Source organism: Schistocerca piceifrons, chromosome 8, assembly GCF_021461385.2.
Source record: "Schistocerca piceifrons isolate TAMUIC-IGC-003096 chromosome 8, iqSchPice1.1, whole genome shotgun sequence".
Taxonomy (NCBI): Eukaryota; Metazoa; Arthropoda; class Insecta; order Orthoptera; family Acrididae; genus Schistocerca; species Schistocerca piceifrons.
The window spans coordinates 423,036,427-423,056,182 of NC_060145.1; the positions used below are offsets into that span (position 1 = coordinate 423,036,427).

At 42.5% G+C, this 19,756-nt stretch overlaps 1 protein-coding gene across 1 annotated transcript in view; it reads left to right on the top strand.

Annotated features, from left to right (window-relative positions):
- The window catches only part of LOC124712411 (unconventional myosin-XVIIIa), a 1,310,522-nt gene that overhangs the window by 1,138,969 nt on the left and 151,797 nt on the right, over nt 1–19,756 (top strand). Inside the window, exon 18 of the mRNA XM_047242706.1 lies at nt 2,133–2,345. Within this exon, the coding sequence (XP_047098662.1) occupies nt 2,133–2,345 (213 nt within the window). The remainder of the gene's footprint in view (nt 1–2,132; nt 2,346–19,756) is intronic.

The window sequence follows — 19,756 nt, forward strand, 5'->3', positions numbered from 1 at the left end:
TGGGTGTGATCCTCTGATTTGGAGCTGAATGGATCCTTAAACTGGGATCTCTCTCACAGAATTTTCTTCTCGAATGGTAATTTCTTGATCTCTTTTATCAGATATACAGCTGTAAGGCACCTTGAATAGATCAAACATTCATTACTTACTCAGGTCTGCTACTTTGAGTAACAGAGCATGTGTGGCACACACATGGAGCTTTCTAAGATTAAGGGAACACCAACACAGGCACAGCAGGTGGAGAGAGCAGGGAATCACTCCCTAATCAAGTAGGAGAATGTTTGTCCATTTATTGCAGAGGAGAAAATGTAAATGTAATATTAGTTACCTGCATATGTGTCAGAGGCAAAGTCCCAGAATTAGTCTCATTTGTCAACAGTAATAATGCCCACATAATACTCACAATAGAAAGTTGCAGATCAAACAATTTAATGGTCATTTGTTGTTGCTTTAATAAAGACTGAAAATCTCCTTTGTGGGAGTCAATGTGGGTTCTGCATACAGTATAAGAAGAGTCGGGTAATATGCTACTTTCTGGTATGTAATATATTTCTCAAAATAATAATTATGGGAGGGAAGAAAATAAAACTCTTACAGAGGCTTGTCAACAGTTCTTCCTTTGTGCAATTCAAAAAGAAGAGGCAAGGCAGAAGTGAAAATTGTACCCAAAGTTCCTTCTGCCATACATTACAGGTATTGACAGAGAACTGTAATATGCAGTTAATGTTCACATTTAACGTGGAGTTTTGGAATTGAGTATTACAAAGCAATTTTTGAAATAATGCAGTGTAGGCTTTCATGACCAGTGGTTTTTCCTGTTACAATATCCAGGCTGACAGGCTGTGATAGAGTCATACATTTACTCACTAATGTTTTCTCCTCATCTGCAGAAATATCTTCAGAGGAGAAACACAGGCAATTGTGAAGAAAACTCAGAGAGCTGATTGTTTAAGACCAAAAAGAAAATGGTGAATTTTGTAGATTGGTAAAAGATCCACATTAGTCATTGGTGACAGCTAGTCTGCATAGAATATTTTGAAGCTGTGCTAAGGTATATAATGGAACCACAAAAAGTAGTAGTAACACCCCTTCAGCCAAACACAAGAGGAAATGTTGCCTCAAACAGACTGATACATCAGCCATAATAAAACACATTCTGTAGTGGGGAGACTATGAAATAAGTTTATATATTATCCAAAACAAAGCATATCATATTTGCTTGTACAGACAAGCAATAGAAGCTTGTAAACCCCAGAATAATTTTAACTGAATGAACAAAGGAGTGAAATGAAATAATACATGTATGCTGAGTCAAAACAGAATGTAATAGTAAATTTGAATGGTAATTTACTTGTATTTGAGGATTTTTGTCATCTGTCAGAGATTCATATGCATTTCACATTGTGTTAAAAATACAGGTATACAGGTTATAACTAAGTTATAAATTTGGCCCCTACAACTTTTTCTCTGCAGTTCTAGGTGTTCATCCTTGAAGATTCCCCTAGAGACAAGGACAAAACATTAGTGAATAGTATGATGCACTGGCTATGGCCTCAGCCCAGGTGTTTTAACAGAAACAATTTCTGAAATATTCATGATGATTTGATGATGTTGGATTTAGGATGCTCAACAGCATGGTCTTCAGTGCCCCTACTGAAAGTCAATATACACATCACATAGGTTGAACTGTGCTTCATCTCACTAGTGAAAGTGGTGCAACAATTTTCCAGGTCCATACATTAAACAGATTTGTTCAAAATGCCTATATTAAAACAGATAAGTGGTTTGTATGTATTAAAAGCCACTGCTTGTTTATGCTATGCTATTTGTTACATGAATGGCTGACTACTAAAACAAAAAACAGGCATTGCAGAAACTTTCCACTCAGAGCTCATTGATTTACTTTCCCCAACGCTGTAGGTAGGAGACCAGACATTTCACAAAATTTTAAAATGTGTGTTACATCACTGGTCTTGTCAGCTAGGATGTTAGACAAGTTTCCAGCCAAACAGAGAATTGCTCTCATGTCAGCATATGAAACACATGTATTGTATGTTCCACAATGAAAAACTCATTCATACAGAATTGCAAACTACTTCATATTCACTCAGTGTGGTTGTCTTCATTGGCAGCTGCGAGGAGCGCAGCTGGTGGAGGCAGTGCGCCTGCACAAGCAGGGCTTCCCTAAGTTCCTGCCCCTCTCAGAGTTCCGCCGGAGGTTCCGCCTGCTGGCTCCCCCTGAGGCAAGACCCACCAGCCCTGTACCAGATGAGAGGCGAGCCGTCGAAGAGATGCTGCTCGGCATCGACACCGACCCCTCCGGGTACCGCGTTGGGCTCAGTCAGGTATGCACTTCAGTTTCCATCAAGCATTTTATTTAAGCTTTTTCATGCTTCTTTGTTATAAGTAACAGTGAGCGGTTTGATAAAGGTCCTGACAGGTAAGGTCAGAACTGTTATTATTACAAATTTCCAGAATGAGCACAATAGCTAAACACAGTTTTATAAAATTAATTGAAAGGTGCTGCACAAATGGGAGAAAATATTTTGCCACACAAGGTATGTCACTAATTTTGGAACAGTGAAACTGTGAGAGTTCAATATAAGCTGATGTTTGAGATGTGGGTTTAAGCAAGTCCATGAACCTGCATATCATAAGATATCTGCTAGAAAGATGTTTAAGGTACTAAGTATGCAGAGATGATATACATGAAGTAGTAAACCTGTGAGCTGGATGCAAAGACCTTGGTACTGCACAGAGTTTTAGTACAGTTTTTCACAAGCCAGTGGTGATGGAATTCATTCAGGTAGAGTCATCTGATGCACCTAAACTGCTGTTCAGTAGCTCCTTTGGTGGAAGATGGAATCGACAGTGAATATAATGCTAATGTAGAGTATTTATTTGAAAATCATAATGTGTTGGCCTGGCCTCTTGATGTCAGTAAATGCACATGAGCCACACACAACGGTTCAAGTGGGATCCTCCAGTAGGAGCCTTACCTATTTAGAGCTTGAATTGCTTTCCCATTTCATATACATTATGTTGTTTGTTGGAGACTTCACTAATCACGTACTACACTTTTATAACCTGATTGCTCATCTAGACTACAGTTTTACATTTCCTCATGGCTGGATATAGATCAGAACAGGTGTCTTTGTATCTGCTAAACCTGTGTTATAGTGTTAACATATGAATTATACGCAGTTTGATATTACTTGCATTTGGCCGACTTAGTATTATTGACATTAAGCTTGAAGTTGAGAAATGTGTGTTTTTGAATATGAATAATATTTAAATTGATACATTACTTATGTAATCAATGTGATACAGTTTTAGCAGGTCCATAGACACAACTGCACAAAAAATTGAAAGTGATTGTACTGTAGATATATTTATGCAGTCCATAAATATGTACATCATTCAGTGGTTTTCACATAAAAATCAAATTATCTTTAGTCTGGGCTACATTCCACAGATAGCATTCATTTTTTCATATGAATTTGTTTCACAAAACATTGCACTGCATTCCTTATCTTTGTTTATTGCAGAGATTCAAAAGTGACAGATGTGATAACCAACCTGATTTTTGTTCTCTCTTCTTGTTTGTCTCCTCATTAGCTGTAAAACTGAAAAACATAAATGAATAGTGATTGTGTTTATTCAATAATGTACGCCACACCACAATTTTTGACACACTTTCTCGCATATTTATTACATTTGATGTCACATTATTGGGACAATGACCAGTTTCTTAACTTCGTAAAATCAAATTAGCTGTATGTCCAATAACAGTTCAATGGCAGAATTTGTTAGGTTAATTCTAATGTTGTTGATGCACAGTTTTTGGAAAAAACTGTATTGGATTGATAGTTCCTGTCTGTCACTCAAAACAAAATTACCAACTGTGGCACAGAACACAGTTCATGTTTACATCGTGCATCAATGTAAACAATGTCTTCCAGTGATTGGTCAGAAAAATTGTACAGATATATTTCACTCAGTGCAGCCCTTGATGAAGATCATAACATACAACAATCAATCATTCCAATGAAAATTGTGGTCCAACTTTATTTACAACATAATTCAGTCAACATTTTCAGACTTGTATTAGAGAAATCACTAGTTGATTCTTAGGAACCAACATTACTAAGTTTTTGTTGGTACTGATATACACAGTTTCAAAGAAATGTTAGCATAGTTAGCCTAGCTTCAACAGACTTCTGTGGATAGATTGCACATAGATAATACCCAAGTAATTGCAGGGAATGGACTGAGAATTGTGGGCGGCACTTAAGTGTTTCAAGATAATTTGTAAGACAGTTGGGGTAGATTGTGCCGCTTAAGATGGATTATGAATATTAACAGTTATTTTGTTAGCAAAATACATTATGGTGTGGAAATTGGAAAAGTTTACGAACCCAGTTTATGAATCCATGACTTACAGGTGCAAGTGCCGAATATAAAACTACAGTAAATTAAACAAAAATGTTAATTAATGGTTTAATCTATAAGTGAAGTATGCCACCTTCTGCATAAAATTCAGGACAACAGAAGTATAATGGCAAAGATCGTACTCTAACAAACACAGAGGCAAAATCTGCAATGGAAAATGTGATGACTTCTGATCTTTAATGTTAATTATCCAGGAAATCAATTAGTTTCCCAGAAAGTGAAATATGTTACTAAAAGTTGGAATGCCAGTCTTTTTAATGGGTTTGTCAGTATGATCATATCTACCTATTAGCTCCCTCGTCTATGTTGCATTTAGAAGTTCAGTTACCCATACTTTTGATTTAAAAAATTTTCGTAGAAACTAGAGCATCAGCACAATAAAAACAGTAACTTAAACAACAAATTCAAGTGAAATTCAGTGTAGATAATGTTTTGAAATATTTATGTACATGCCACATGTAAATTATGTAGCCAACAGTTTCGAGATAGGATAAAATCAGAAAAAAATTGTTATCTGGAGCTATAATCATAAAAGAAAGAGTAATTGTAACTTACGATATCTCGTGTGGAATCGGAATTTGTTGGGGTACTTGTTAAATACTGTATTGAATGTATGTAATTATAGTCCCTCATTTATATCAGTTTATTGTAGATTATAGGAGCAATAAAGTAGCATATAGCTTAAAAAAATTAACAAGTTTTCCCAGTTTTGAAGATGGGCTCAAGGACATATATACAGAGGTATGGATTCAACTTTGGTACCAATTCCATGAAACGTCATTTTCTCACTTTGTTCGTGAGCCCAGAGAACTGCTGTAGATAGCAGCTGTCAAATCATTACAGTGGTTTTGCTGACTTTAAGTGTTGTGAAAAAGTTCTGTTCAGCAACTTTGTAAAAACATAATCACAAAATATCAGAATGAGTATACAGCTTGATTGAAGACTTCTCAGAAGATGAAATACACTGCCATTTGCAGTGGGAATGGGGAATGCCATTAACAGAGATTGCCTCACAGCTGATATTTTCTTGTATAAGCCTGTACATTGTTGGTGCACATGCTCAAGCCTGTAAACTTTGGTTTGTTTGCTCAACCCGGCACTATTGACAGTCGATTGAGTCTCAAGCAGTTTGTGAACAGTACAAATGCTTTTGCAAAATTGTCCTATAGACAGTCAACCACAGTACTAGCATAATGTGCTTGATCATGCATCTTGTGCAATCTTCCAGTTTTGTTTCTAGCTGCCTTAATGGCGATTCCCTTCACAAGCTACTACACAACAGCTACAGCGAGCTGAAGATGAAAAGTTTGTGTGTGAAATAACATGTGAAGGTGCTTTTACATGGACCATATTTAATGGCAATGAGTGGTTGCAATTATGTTGCTACCAACATTGCTGCAGTGTGGCTGTGATACATGACAGTATTGTGATAAATGTGAGCAGTGTTGCTTATAGATCTAGTTGTTGCAGGTAGTTGCTGATGTATTGCTGAGTTGCTGAGTTGTTTTCAGTGTTGTACGCCAAGGATGGACAATATTTCATACTGTTGGAAAATACCTCTGTTGTTTCTTGTAAATGATTCCCTCTTTCTCAGCCTTGCTTCCACTATCTCAAGCCGATGGTGCTGCAGTGCCAAGCCATGTAATATGAGCAATGAAACAATATTACTCTGCTTCATTTTGGAAAATGGCTGCATATTTGGACAAACTCGATTTGTCTGCTGGAATGTAGAAGTGGCAAATGAGACAACCATGAATTCCATAAATGTGATTCGTACGTCTACGACTAAATCTATGAAACATAGGAAGTAAGGTATAAAAATATCAAAATCTTAAAAAGGACATTCTTGCTGCTGCTGTCATAGGTCTGTAGTAGTGATCCATAATTTTTCTGTGTAGTTTCTTAACATTTCTCAATTTTTTTGTGGTTTCATCACGTATATTCCTGTGTCTGGGAGCAGCAGCTTGCTAACTGTCCTTTTTCTACAGTCTTTGTTTATATTACTTTTCATGTCCCATAACTCTGGTCATAGATGTAGTCCATTATACTCATAGTTCCATCACTGCACTAAAGAACATAAACATTTCATTTTTATTTCAAACTAATTTAATTAATTGCTCAAGTCGTAGTACCAAAGTGCCACAAAAGCCTACTACGGTACCGAGAGCCACATCAGTGAGAGGTAGGCCTACACATTAAGGAGGTACCGGTACATCATACTTGTGTATGAAGTACTTGGGGCCAACAATTTTTGGTTGAATTGCTTCCAAATGTGTGGTGCTGTGGGACTGGCACTGTAGAGCGAAGACTTTTGTCTTATCTGCAACAAGACATGCAGAAGCAACTAGTACAGTCTTATCCAGCCTCCTGACAGAGAGAGTGGTTAAATAACAATTTATAATTACAATTGCAGATTTGGACTGCTCGCAAAATTACAAGTCTTATGATGTAGGTCATAGGTTGCTCAGATTATCAATTTAAAAGTGGGTTGCTCAAATTATTAATTCAAAAGTCAATGAAAATAACTGATGAATAAATGTTATCAAACCAATTTTGTGTGGTAAAAATGGCGGTGGAGTAATTTTACAGACCACCAATCAGTTCTTTCTAATAATATCAAACAATGGAAAATCCAGGATGAAATATTGACAATATGAAAAGGATGGATTGCTACTCACATTATAGAGGAAATAAGAAATGTTGAGTTGCAGACAGGCACAATAAAAGTACTGCTAAACAAGTAGGCTTTCGGCCAAAAGAACGCTTCTTCTGAATTAGTCCAAACTCGTGCACGTGCACACACATTCATGTAAGTGCAACTCACAAATACATGACAATTGACATCCGAGGCCAGAGACACTTGTCATATGTGTGCGATTAGTATTTGTGTGAATGTGTGTCTAATTCAGAAGGAGGCTTTCTGGCCAAAATCTGACTTGTTTAGCAGTCTTTCTGTTGTACCTGTCTGTTACTTAGCATTTCCACTATATGGTGAGCAGTGATCTATCCTTTTTAATATTATTATGAAAAGGAAAATTGCTACTTACCGTATAGCGGAGTTGCTGAATCGCAGATAGGCACAATGAAAAGATTGTCACAAATGAAGCTTTCGGCCATTAAGGCCTTCGTTAACAATAGACATTGATACATACGCATATGTCTAATGTTGATGAAGGCCTCAATGGCCGAAAACTTTATTTGTGACAGTCTTTTTGTTGTGCCTACCTGCGACTCGGCACCTCTGCTATATCGTAAGTAGCAACTTTCCTTTTCATAATATTGTTACATTCCATCCTGGATTTTCATTTTGTTTACTTTTCATAATATTGTCATTTCTAATATCGTGCTAGATAGTATAATGTTGCAGAGGCTTCCAAGCCATTAGTCTGACTTTCAAACCAAGACTGCCTCGAGGCATCAGGATACCAGACACAGAATTTTGTTCTTGTGTGGGCCACAGCCGCAATATGTTCTAAGAACATTGGGGCAGTTTGTAATCTATGTATTGTGTGTACTGTTGGCTAATTTCGAAGTCAGTCATTTTCAAGTATTTATCACAAGCCTAAAGTGTGAAGCTTGACCACTGGTCAAAATTAGCAAATAGCACAGGCAATAAACAAATTACAGCCTACTTGAATCATGTTTTCTTCCTTAGATACCATATATTCCAGCCTTTGCAGAGTTGGCACCTCTTCAGTCTCTTCCAACCTCTGAGCAGGGAGTCCAGGCTATCGCTGGCCACATCAAATTCTAACTACCCTCTTGGTAGGTTTGCTATGGGGACACTTTCTGCCAGAGGATGCCTGCTGTATTGCAGCACCAGAATTGATAAAAGGGACGACAGATGCTCTCGCCACCCTGTCGGTTGCACTTGTTAGATGGAGCTACTTATTAAACAGATCCACTTCCTGATCAGCACTAGGATTGACGTTGTCCCATTTTCATGCCTGTGTTCATGCTTCCTATACTTCATGGTGGCAATGACCTGTGCAGCTTGTCTCAGTACTATCTTTGTGCAGTAATACAATTCATGATTAATTCGTTCTGATTTCTTAGTAACGCTTCTGCTAGTGTCTCAATTCATAGGTATGATGAAGCTATTGATGCTTCCATGATGATTAAATTGGTGCAGTCTCTGCCTGGGCCTTAGTCAACACTAAACGTTTGCTTATTAATTATTTCCAACAAAAACACTCAGTTCTCTCTCTCTCTCTCTCTCTCTCTCTCTCTCTCTCTCTCTCTCTCTCTCTCTATCTCTCATTGGGGACTGGAAGAGTTATTCATACCCTCTAGTGTGTATACAACTATTTCTGTTAATTTGTGTTGCCTTGCAGCAATATGTTGTTTGTGTCTAGTTGTTGCTTTATATTACGTAGGGAGTAACCAGTATTAGATTGAAAGAGGATGTCATGCATTCATTGTGTTGTTGATCAATTTATTCGAATTTTTACCGGGTATTTCTGTCGTCTGGTCTGTATTATTCTCCTGTTGCTTGGTATAAAAAGTTCTGTGTAGCCACCAGAAACCACTGTGAGACTAAACAGCAGATTAGAAGGTGAGACCAAGTGTTTCAACTAAGGGAATCAGGGATTGATATTTTGATCACTCTCACAACCAATCCTTTTCCCATTTTTTATCAACCAGCGACACCATAGTTAGCTCCATCTACAATATGTATGGTATGTTAATGAGTTAATATATTCACAAGCAGTTCACTTTAAAAAGAACACATCTAATAAGCTCATTTTATTTATTTATTTTTTCATGTTAAGTTTTCTCCTTTTGCCGGCTGGTGTGGCTGAGCGGTTCTAGGCGCTTCAGTCTGGAACCACATGACCGCTATGGTCGCAGGTTCGAATCCTGCCTCGGGCATGGATATGTGTGATGTCCTTAGGTTAGTTAGGTTTGAGTAGTTCTAAGTTCTAGGGGACTGATGACCTCAGATGTTATGTCCCATAGTGCTCAGAGCCATTTGAACCATTTTTTTCTCCTTTTGTGATGCAGATATAACAGATTCCCCCGTTCATTTCCAGCAGCTTGCTTTTGTCCATTTCATGGCTATACTGTGACCCATGCAAATCGTTTTTGTCAGGAAATGTATTGCCACAAACATTGCCAGGCAACTATTGACACCAGTGTTGCTGGACATCGGGCAGCAATCGGTGTGGTAAGCAATGTTGCCGGGCAGCAGTGACAGGTTACATTATGGGTAAAATGCATTCTTGTGGTGAACCGGAAGGTTCAATGCAAAGCGATTGCTCTCAAGCCTCTGCATCTGGGTGCGTGGCGTACCGTGTGGAAATGCCCTAAGACACCCACTAGACATGCTACATTCACGCGTGCGTATTACGAGCGTGTAGAACTATGTGCGAAAGTTCGTGCGCCAGCAGGCGTGGGATGGGTGGACCAGTGGAACAGCCGTGTTTGGGACGGGGCGGGCCCGTTGGCCGCCGCCCACGCCAGAGGCCAGCGGCCGATTTCACGCGATAGCCGCTGCTGGTGCGTGCGGCTCGAGTTCACTGACATTCAGGGGCGCAGCGAGAGGAGAGGAGAGTAGGGGCCAAGTGCACTTGCTGCCGACGCTGCTGCTGCAGCAACTACCTGCTCTCTCCGCGACCGGTTCCAGCACTCGTCAACAAACCAGCACCGACACTAGCGAAGAAAGACAATAAAAGGAAGCGGCGGGCGTTAGCTGTAGCTCCCCAGGCGGCGGACCGCTGCTTTCGCTCATTATCTCTCTTATTATATAGCTGCAGCCTCCGACGCGACGCGACGACATCACGTGAAGAGGCAGTTTTCTTCCGCCAGACGGTAATTATTATTCGGCCGACCGGCGCGGTAGCCGATCAGCGGGGGGCAGCGCCACTTGCATCAAAATAAAACCTGGCTGCCGCCTAGCGGTGTCCGGGAGAACCAATACATGTAGCGGTACCTCAGCGACGTCTTCCATCACTGCGGGAGTTAATGGTAGCTTACATTTTTAATAAGCCCTGCCGTCCCCTCCACACACACACACACACACACACACACACACAAAGCGCCCGAAGATGATGAGCTCTTTCCTATTCCGCGCTTACGTGTATCTATTACATTGAGCGTTCCAGATTTATGGCACACTGGACTCGCATTCGGGAGGACGACGGTTCAATCCCGTCTCCAGCCATCCTGATTTAGGTTTTCCGAGATTTCCCTAAATCGTTTCAGGCAAATGCCGGGATGGTTCCTTTCAAAGGGCACGGCCGATTTTCTTCCCCATCCTTCCCTAACCCGAGCTAGCGCTCCGTCTCTAATGACCTCGTTGTCGACGGGACGTTAAACAACACTAACCTAACCTAATCAGATTTATGGAGAAGAAAGAAAAGGCTTTACTTCATCCATTATAAACGGTGTTTTTAGAAAGCCTGCAATAACGACTTTGATGTAAGAACGCTGGGCGCTGCGAGTAATCCTATCTTACTGGGTTTCAGCTTCCATTTTTAAACTGAATTTTTCACAATCCAGCCACGCCGGCTCGACTCATCAAAAAAAGAACCTGGAATTTTTATCCTTTTTCCTAGAAACTTCGAAACAGTTCATTTTTTACGCTTGCATAAAATACTGTACCAGTTACATTTTTTCATGCTTAGCACGATGCGTTTCAAGATATCACTCCTACCTTCCAAGTTGTATGGGAGTTTAAATTACTATTGTACGCAGATTGGCCAAAACATAATGACCACTCAAATGTATCAGTTCCTTTGACGATGACCAGTTTCAATCAATAATGACCAGATCTGTTCTACACAATGTCCTAATGTGATAAGGCCGTAATGGCATCGTCGAAACATATAAATATACTCAGCACAGCATCGTCACATAGATCTAAAATATGGTGTAAAACGGGCCACATCGTCCACACAGTCATTTTGCAACTGTTCATATTCGGGACTATGTCGCAGCTGGTGATAATGATCACTGTGTGTAAGCGGAGCAGACACAGATGGGAACCACACTGGCGAAGATATGGGCTGCAGATAGGAAGCCCATTGAGAAAAGCAACTTTGACAAAGCTTGTCTCGAAAACGGCGAAGCTGGTCGAATGTTCACGTGCTGCTGTCGTGAGCATCTACAGAAAGAGGTGGAACAATGAAACTATCACTAGGCGCTAAATGCCTGAATGTCCACGACTCTTCATAGAAGGTTGGGTGCGGAGGCTTGTGTGCTCTGCAAAATAGGATACGTGGTGATCTGTGGCATATCTGCCGAAACAGCACAATGCTGGTGCACGCGTAAGTATTCCGGAGAACACCGTTCATTAACTTTGTTGAACCTGAAGCTCTGCAGCAGACCACCCTTACGTGTTCACATGTTGGCCCAAAGACATCGTCAGTTAGGATTGCAGTGGGCATGGGACACACCGGATTCGACCGTCGATCACTGGAAACGTGTCTGCTCTTCGTGTGAATCGCGGTTTTGCTGCACTGTGTCGCTGGTCGTCTCCACAAACGCCGTCATCGAGGTGGACGGCGGCTCGAAACGTGCAGCACACCACGGACGCGGGCTGGTGGGAGCAGTATTATGCTATAGGAGACATTCTCCTGCGCTTGCATGGGACCTGTGGTAGTAATCGAAGACACGCTGACAGCTGCGGACCACGTGCATTCCTTCATACTTGATGTCTTCTCCGACGGCGATGACATCTTTCAGCAGTATAATTGTCCGTGTCTCGGAGCCAGAACCGTGCTACAGTGGTTTGAGGAACATTATAATGAACTCAAGTTGATGCCCCGGCGACCAAATTCGCCTGGTGTAAACCCTATGAAACCCATCTGGGTCGCTATCGGGCGCCATCACCACGTACGCAAATCAGCGGGCCGTTATTTACGGGAATTATATGATCTGTGCATAGACATGTAATGCCGCATACCTCCACAAACCTGCCAACAAACTTTCGGATCCCGCAGAATCAGTGGTGTATTTCGTTCCAAGGATGCATTAAGCAGGTGGTCATAATGTTTTGGCTCATCACGGCACGTAACGCCTGCGTATGTGTCGTTGCGTTTGAAGGCAGGAGAATTAGAACAACAAACACTTAGATATCGCAGAGAAAGAGTGTAACTTGTGCAGTACTTTATTATTATTATTATTATTATTAAATCGAATCCCTACGTGGAAAGAAACCAACGGAAATTTACGACTTTTTGTGAGAGATGTGTAGGAATAGTGCAGTGGAACGTGTCGCGGTGCTTTGCTCCTTTCCGTGATGGTGGGGTAAGCACCGAGGACAACCCTAGGTCATAGCTGCAACGGACGACACCTCTCAGGTTATTGTGTATTACATTTTGAGAGAGCACCGACGAAAACTGTGAGTAAATTGCGTATGAGGCCAGAATGTCTGTCACTTCAGTTTACAGAATCATAACTGGAAAGTTAAAGACGAAAGAAGTTGCTGACAGAAGGGTCCCGCATGGTCTGAGTGGAGAGCTGAAAGCAGGTCGCTAAAGAATAGCAGAATAACTACTTCAACGTTATCGAACAGAAGAATATTTTCTGAAAAGGGCTGTTGCACTTCGTGAAACCTGGATACGAGATTTTGAGCTAGAACTGAAGTCTCAGTTGTCACAACGGAAGAGTTTCGACTCTTCACGTTCGAAAAAATTCCGCCGCAATCAATCAGAGGTGAAACTACTGCTGATCTCTGCGTATGGCATGAATGGCGTCTTATCTACAAATAGTGCCTCAGAGAAGGTCTGTAATAGCTGCATACTAAAAGGCGATTCAGTAAAATGTTTTGCTACCGAAATTCGTCAAAGGAGGCGTGGTATGCCTGCAGCTGGTGTCTTCATTTTGGACGATAATGTAAGACGGCGTACTGCCCTACCAGTGGCAGAAACACTCGACAAATATGGATGAGAAATGCTTCCGCACCTACCATACAGTCCTCATATAAGCGTACGAGACTTTTTTTCCGAAGTTGAGGGAATAACTCCGTGAAAAACGTTTTGATACAACTGATGAAGCTTCGAGTGAAGTGATCCTAGTACCCAGACAGCTCAATAATGAAGGTGCCTATCTGAAACGCAGACACTGCCGAAATGATGCGAAGCTGTAATAAGCAAAAAGCGAGATTATATTGAAGGCCTGCGAAGTTATTTTGTAAAATAAATTATTTTATTCGATTGTATATTACAGTGTGCAGAACTTTTGAAATAACACCTAAATTATCCTAAGGACAAACACACACACCCATGCCCGAGACAGGACACGAACCTCCGCCGGGACCAGCTGCACAGTCCATGACTGCAGCGCCTTAAACCGCTCGGCTAATCCCGCGCGGCTAACTCTCGTATTTCACGGTTGTTACGGGTTCCATGTAAGCATTTACGACCCCGAAGTGTTTTGCCGAAAATATCGTTGGGTAAAGATGGCCAGCAATGTTCCCGAAATGTGGCAAGCTTTTGCGCCTGGCAATGCTGCCAACCTACCAGGCTATTTTGTTGGAATACATTGTCAATAATATGAAATTCGCCGAGTCGCTCGATCGTCAACTGCCTATTTGCCTGTAGCCAACGTTACAAGATCACGAAGTAGCTCAGATGAAGCTGCGCGATCCAGATTTACTTTTATCGTCTGGTCTTACGGTATGACGACCGGATGTCGCGGTCAGCCGAGGAAATCATGTTATAGCGGCCCTGCTCTGAAGGCGATTTTATTGTTCCGACTGGCCACCCTACTAATAGCCTCTTCCTGGAACCGTCACTGGGGCAGCTGATAGCTGCTGTCGCCGAAGAGAAACTTTGTTGCGGCCGACCGACATATTTCAGAGGGCAGACAGGACACAAGATGGTACAGCGGGCGTCTCGTTCTAAAGAGATCACCAGGCCGCGCTGAGTGTTTCTACGTGTTGGCTAACCAGTTTCGCTACTCGTCATTGGCCCCCAAAAATAATTAAATACAGAAATACTTAAAATTGTATTCGCGTTTTATATGTAAATCGTGAGTTGGCTTGTAATACAGTACTGGATCATTGACTTGGCCCGGATATAAGCCGTACTTTCTCCCTAAATTCGGCCACGAAAATTTAGTATGACTTATCTGGGCGACCCTACAAACATCATTATATTTTCTCATCGCGTAACCTTAAGCTGCTGTCCTAGTTTCTCATTTCGGAATGGAGCAATAATACCACTGGTGGTTGATGTCGTCGTTAGCAAGCCATTTAAAGATCGTCTCCGAAGATATTACTGCGATTGGCTTTTAGGAGGGGATTATGGCAAGATTAAAAAGCCACCAGTCAGCCCTATGCGTGAGTGGATTATCTTTTCATGGAGCACAGTATCACCAGATTCCGTCTTCAAGAATTTCGTAAACGACGCAGACGTCTTTTGAACAAAGTTGACATTGTTTTCTCAGACATTCCACGACTAATGATGAAAGTTGCAGATAAAGTAGCTCGTTTAGAGAAGCATTATGCTCATCTTTGACCGTAATTTTATTTATAAAAAAAAAACCAGTATTTCAGTTTCGGCCGTGTAGCTAGTATCAAGTGGTTAGTAGTAGTTCCGCCTTCTGGTCCTAGACGGGCCAGTCGGGCCCGACCGACCGCCGTGTCATCCTCTGCCAGTGGCGACATCGGATGTGCTACGGAGGGTCATGTGGTCAGTACACCGCCCACACAGTCGTTATTGGGTTTCTTGACGTTGGAACCGCTTGTAATCGGTCTACGTAGCTCGTCAGTTGGTCTCACGAGGCTGAGTGCTCCCCTTACCAGCCCTCCCACCAGGGAAGAATCCCTAGCAGTCCGAGGAGTCGAACCCGGGTCTCCCGCGGCAGTTAGCCACATTGGCCACTCAACTACGGAGGCGGACCATTACCAAGTGGAGTACTAACTGTGCTTCAGCACGTGCCGAAATCTTAAAAACATGACATATACAGGGTGATTTTGCTAAATGGGGACAAACTGCAGGAGATGACAAGTAGCAGGAAAGGTCATATGCACGTATTGACGGAAATGCTTTCCAAGGGAGGTACACCCAGTTGGAGGGTGGAGATAAAAGATCTCTTGATGGTGACCCCGTTATCAGCATCAGGCAGGTGGCACCCTAGCATGGTGTAAGCCAGACGATGAAGTAAAACATTCTCAACGACAACTACCACTCTCTGTCTCATTTACAAGACATTTAGGCGTTACTACCTGCGGACTAATCACCGTTGCGTCGGTTTTGTTGCTGGTTCGTCGCACAGGCCACCAAATTGCTTTCTGTCACCCATCCTATTCACAGATGAGGCTACCTTTATTCGGTATCGTATACCTTCACAACACCCACGTGTGAGGTATGGAGGAACTTCATGGTTGATGGCAGTGAACCATCAGGACTGCTTCAGTCTCAGCTTGTGGACAGGGATTGCTGGCGATAGCCTCGCGGGACCAGTCATCCTTCCACAGCACCTCACAGGCAAGACATGTCTGCACTTCCTGCGGGTGACCCTGCCTCCCTTGCTGGTAGACGTGTCTTTGATGGTACGAAGGGCATGTAGCTACTACAGGCCACCTTGAGCATGCAACCAAAACACTAGCGCAGACAGAACTTGGCCTACGGTGTTCTCAAGTGTGATTTGTCGTTAAAACCGACACTGTTAAAGATCTTTTATCATCACGTTCAAGTATGTGTACCTCACTTGGACTGTATTATCGGCCATGTGGTCGTTTTTATTCCCTATTTTCCACCAAAATCACCTTGGATATGTCAGATATCTGGTGCATATAAGTCACGTATTCTTTAAGGTTTTGGCATATACTGAAGCACAGTTTCGATGTACATTGCTTGATAATGGGTACAAGGCCGAAACTGAAATAGTGGATTTTACAAATAAAGGCGATTATCAAGTCCTCCAAATATCTGATAACCCAGTTTCCGCATAGAATACATGTAAACGGACTTAAGAATGTGCAAGGGCACCTACTTCCGTCTCCGAAGAGAAACGCATTTTCACATACCATACCTGGTTTCTGAAGTAATGTAGGGCCTATCGGCGTTAATGTTGTATATATGCAGATTGAAACGATGAATAAAAATCCATACCAAGGCCAGGATTCGAACCCGGGTCTCCTGCTCACCAGGCAGATGAGCCTGGCACAGAGGATTTGCACAACTGCACGGACTACCCTAACACGCCTCCCTCCTCAGTCCAAATTCCCCTTCACACCACCGAGCGAGGTGGCGCAGTGGTTAGTACACTGGACTCGCAATCGGGAGGACGATGGTTCAATCCCGCGTCCGGCCATCCTGATTTAGGTTTTCCCTAAAATCGCTCCAGGCAAATGCCGGCATGGTTCCTTTGAAAGGGCACGGCCGACTTCCTTCCCCGTCCTTCCTTAATCCAATGAGACCGATGACCTCGCTGTTAGGTCTCTTCCCCCAAACAATCCAATCCTATCCAAATTCCCTTCACACCTCAGCCCCTTTGTATGCCCCTAAACGTCCCAACAATACAGTACCTCGGAATCGTACGAAACGGGACATCTTGCCTGCAACCCAGGCATAGGTGCTTTCACCAAATGGAACAATATGGTTCCAGATACTTGCTCAAGTCTCAAACATATGTACAGACTGAAGCGACGAATGAAAATTTATACCTACACCAGGATTTGAACCCGGCCTAGTGAGCGGGAGACTCTGCTTCGAATCCTGGCCTTGGTACCAATTTTGATTCGTCATATCAGTCTGCATGTGTACATCATACAGGTCTGACACTTGGAAAGGTTTCAGGTACCATATAGTTTCATCTGATTAAAGCACCTACGCCTGGGTTTCAGGCAAGCAGGATACCCCGTTTTGTTCGATGCTGAGGTGCTAATCCAATACAGTTGGAGAGTCTCTGTAAAGCTGTTAAGAGTTTAGGGAAATACCAAGTGGGCTGAGGCGTGGATGGGAGTTCGGACTGAGGACAGAGGCTTGCTAGGATAATCCATGCAGTTGTACACAGCCAGTAGTGGTCAGCATAACTGCCTAGCGAGCTGGTGACCCAGATTCGAATCCTAACCTTGGTACACATCTTCATTCGTCGCATCAGTCTGCGTATGTACATCACAGATATTTGTGTCTTGAAAACGTCTCTGGAACAACATAGTTTCATTTGAGCATTAACTTTGCCTCTAAATGTGAAGACAAGCATTGCAAGCACGTCAATTTATTTCTCTCTAGAACATTAAATATCTAGTATTTGCACTTTTGGGTACTACGTGTGGTCTATTTTGAGAACATACATCCACAAGGGGACTGTAAAGCATTTCGGGAATAGTGTTTCGAACGCTTGTAAACTTGCTGCAGGATACACACAGTAAAGATGCAAAGCACACAAAATATTTATGAAGTATAAATTTTCTGTTTCCATTTCAAGATTCGTAGCGAATGTGAATTAAGGATTTATTCTTGTTAGGACAGTGTTTCCTAATGAAGTCCATAAATAGGTAAATCTACATTACTAAGCGGAAAATTGTGCACAGTCCCACTTAGATGTCTATTTAACGGCTTCGAGGGGCAACAAAAATTTTGTTTTCAGCATTTCTGCTAATTATTCACCGAAATTAAAAACTTAAAATACCGTCAACATCTACTCACTTAGAGGCAGAATCTTGCGTATAACGTCGAACACAATAAATCAGTTATTAAAAGTAAGAAACTGTATCTGTTTAGGCACACGGGGCAGAAATTACCCAGGTTATATTCACCCAATGTTTGTTAACTGGAGCAGTTAGCGACTCCCAATAAACTTTACATGTAGTTTCAAACCTTTTAGCAACTTTTTCTCGCTTACATTCTTAATGTTAAGTATTTACTGCATTAATCATTCGTACAGAAATTTGAAGCTCTTCCGTACACGAGAGTTTTATTCTTTAAAAAATCGGTGATGGGCTCTACTGGTAATACTTAGTCACGTATTGTCCGGTCGTAACTATTTGCCTAACTACAACGTGCCGACACACACACACACACACACACACACACACACACACACACACACACACACACACAGAGAGAGAGAGAGAGAGAGAGAGAGAGAGAGAGAGAGAGAGAGAGAGAGAGAGAGAGAGAGGGGGGGGGGGGAGGAGAGGAGAGGAGAGAGCTTGCGTGTCTGTGCAGCTGCGTCGTCCACTCTTTTCTGTTCACTGCACATTCGCGGTTGGCCAGCAAAACCTGTCAGGTCTACCTGATCTTGTGTTGTGGTATTAAAGCCAAAAGTGGTTGAATTCCTGCGGTCGACCGCAGGGAGGCGACATAGCGCTGCTGAAGCGCCAGTGTGCGGGAAAAGGGTATTCGAGTGAACACGAATCAGTCGCTCGGGTGAATCGTGCTACCAAATGGCCTTTATATAAGAATGGTACCACTTCGAGCGAGACGTGATGGTGTTTGACATACCCTGTAAGTGCGTCGTAGGAATCTGGTTGTGGCACTTTTAAATGTCCCGTAATATTCCTACAAGACTTCCTTCAGCGAGACAGTTTCAACGGCTCCACCAGCGGCTGTTGGCTTCTCGAGAACTGGACAGATTAATGTCGACTACACTTGCCTAAGGCACTGCTTGCTTGCTTGCTGTCTTTCATCGGCTTCTCTCGGGTTGTATTGTGTCACGCAGACTTCTTAACGACGTGTGTAAAGATAAGATGGGGCCGGCCCGCTTTCTCGCAGCCAATCTGAATGGCTCGCTTCAGCCCTTCCCAGAAACGCGCGCTGAACTCCATCTACCACATCATTACTACTTCGTTCTAGGCCTCGTTCTTTGTTTTACCTTTCGCGACTTGAGAGAAAGGAATTTCTTAATCAGAATGGCCACCTGTTTGGTACGCTAGGGTATTCAGCTCAGAACGCCGCTATCTCTATATTCCGAGATCCAGTGTGTCAAGACTGCTTCGAGAATACCAAATTCCAGGCATTACCTCTCACGATGGGCAACGCAGTGGACGCCGACCTTCACTTAACGACCGATAGCAGCGGCGTTTGCGTAAAGTTGTCAGCGCTAACAGACAACCAACACTCCAAGAAATAACCGCAAAAATCGATCGAGAACGTACGACGAACGTGTCCGTTAGAACAGTGTGGCGAAATCTGGCGTTAATGGACTATGGCAGCAGATGACCGACGCGAATACCTTTGCTAACAGCACATCGCTTGTAGCCCCTCTTCTGGGTTCGTGATCATGTCGGTTGTACACTAGACGATTGGAAAACCGTATCCTGGTCAGATGAGTCCCAACTTGAGTTGGTAAGAGCTGATGGTAGGATTCGAGTGCGGTGCAGACCACATGAAGTTCAACAAGGAATTGT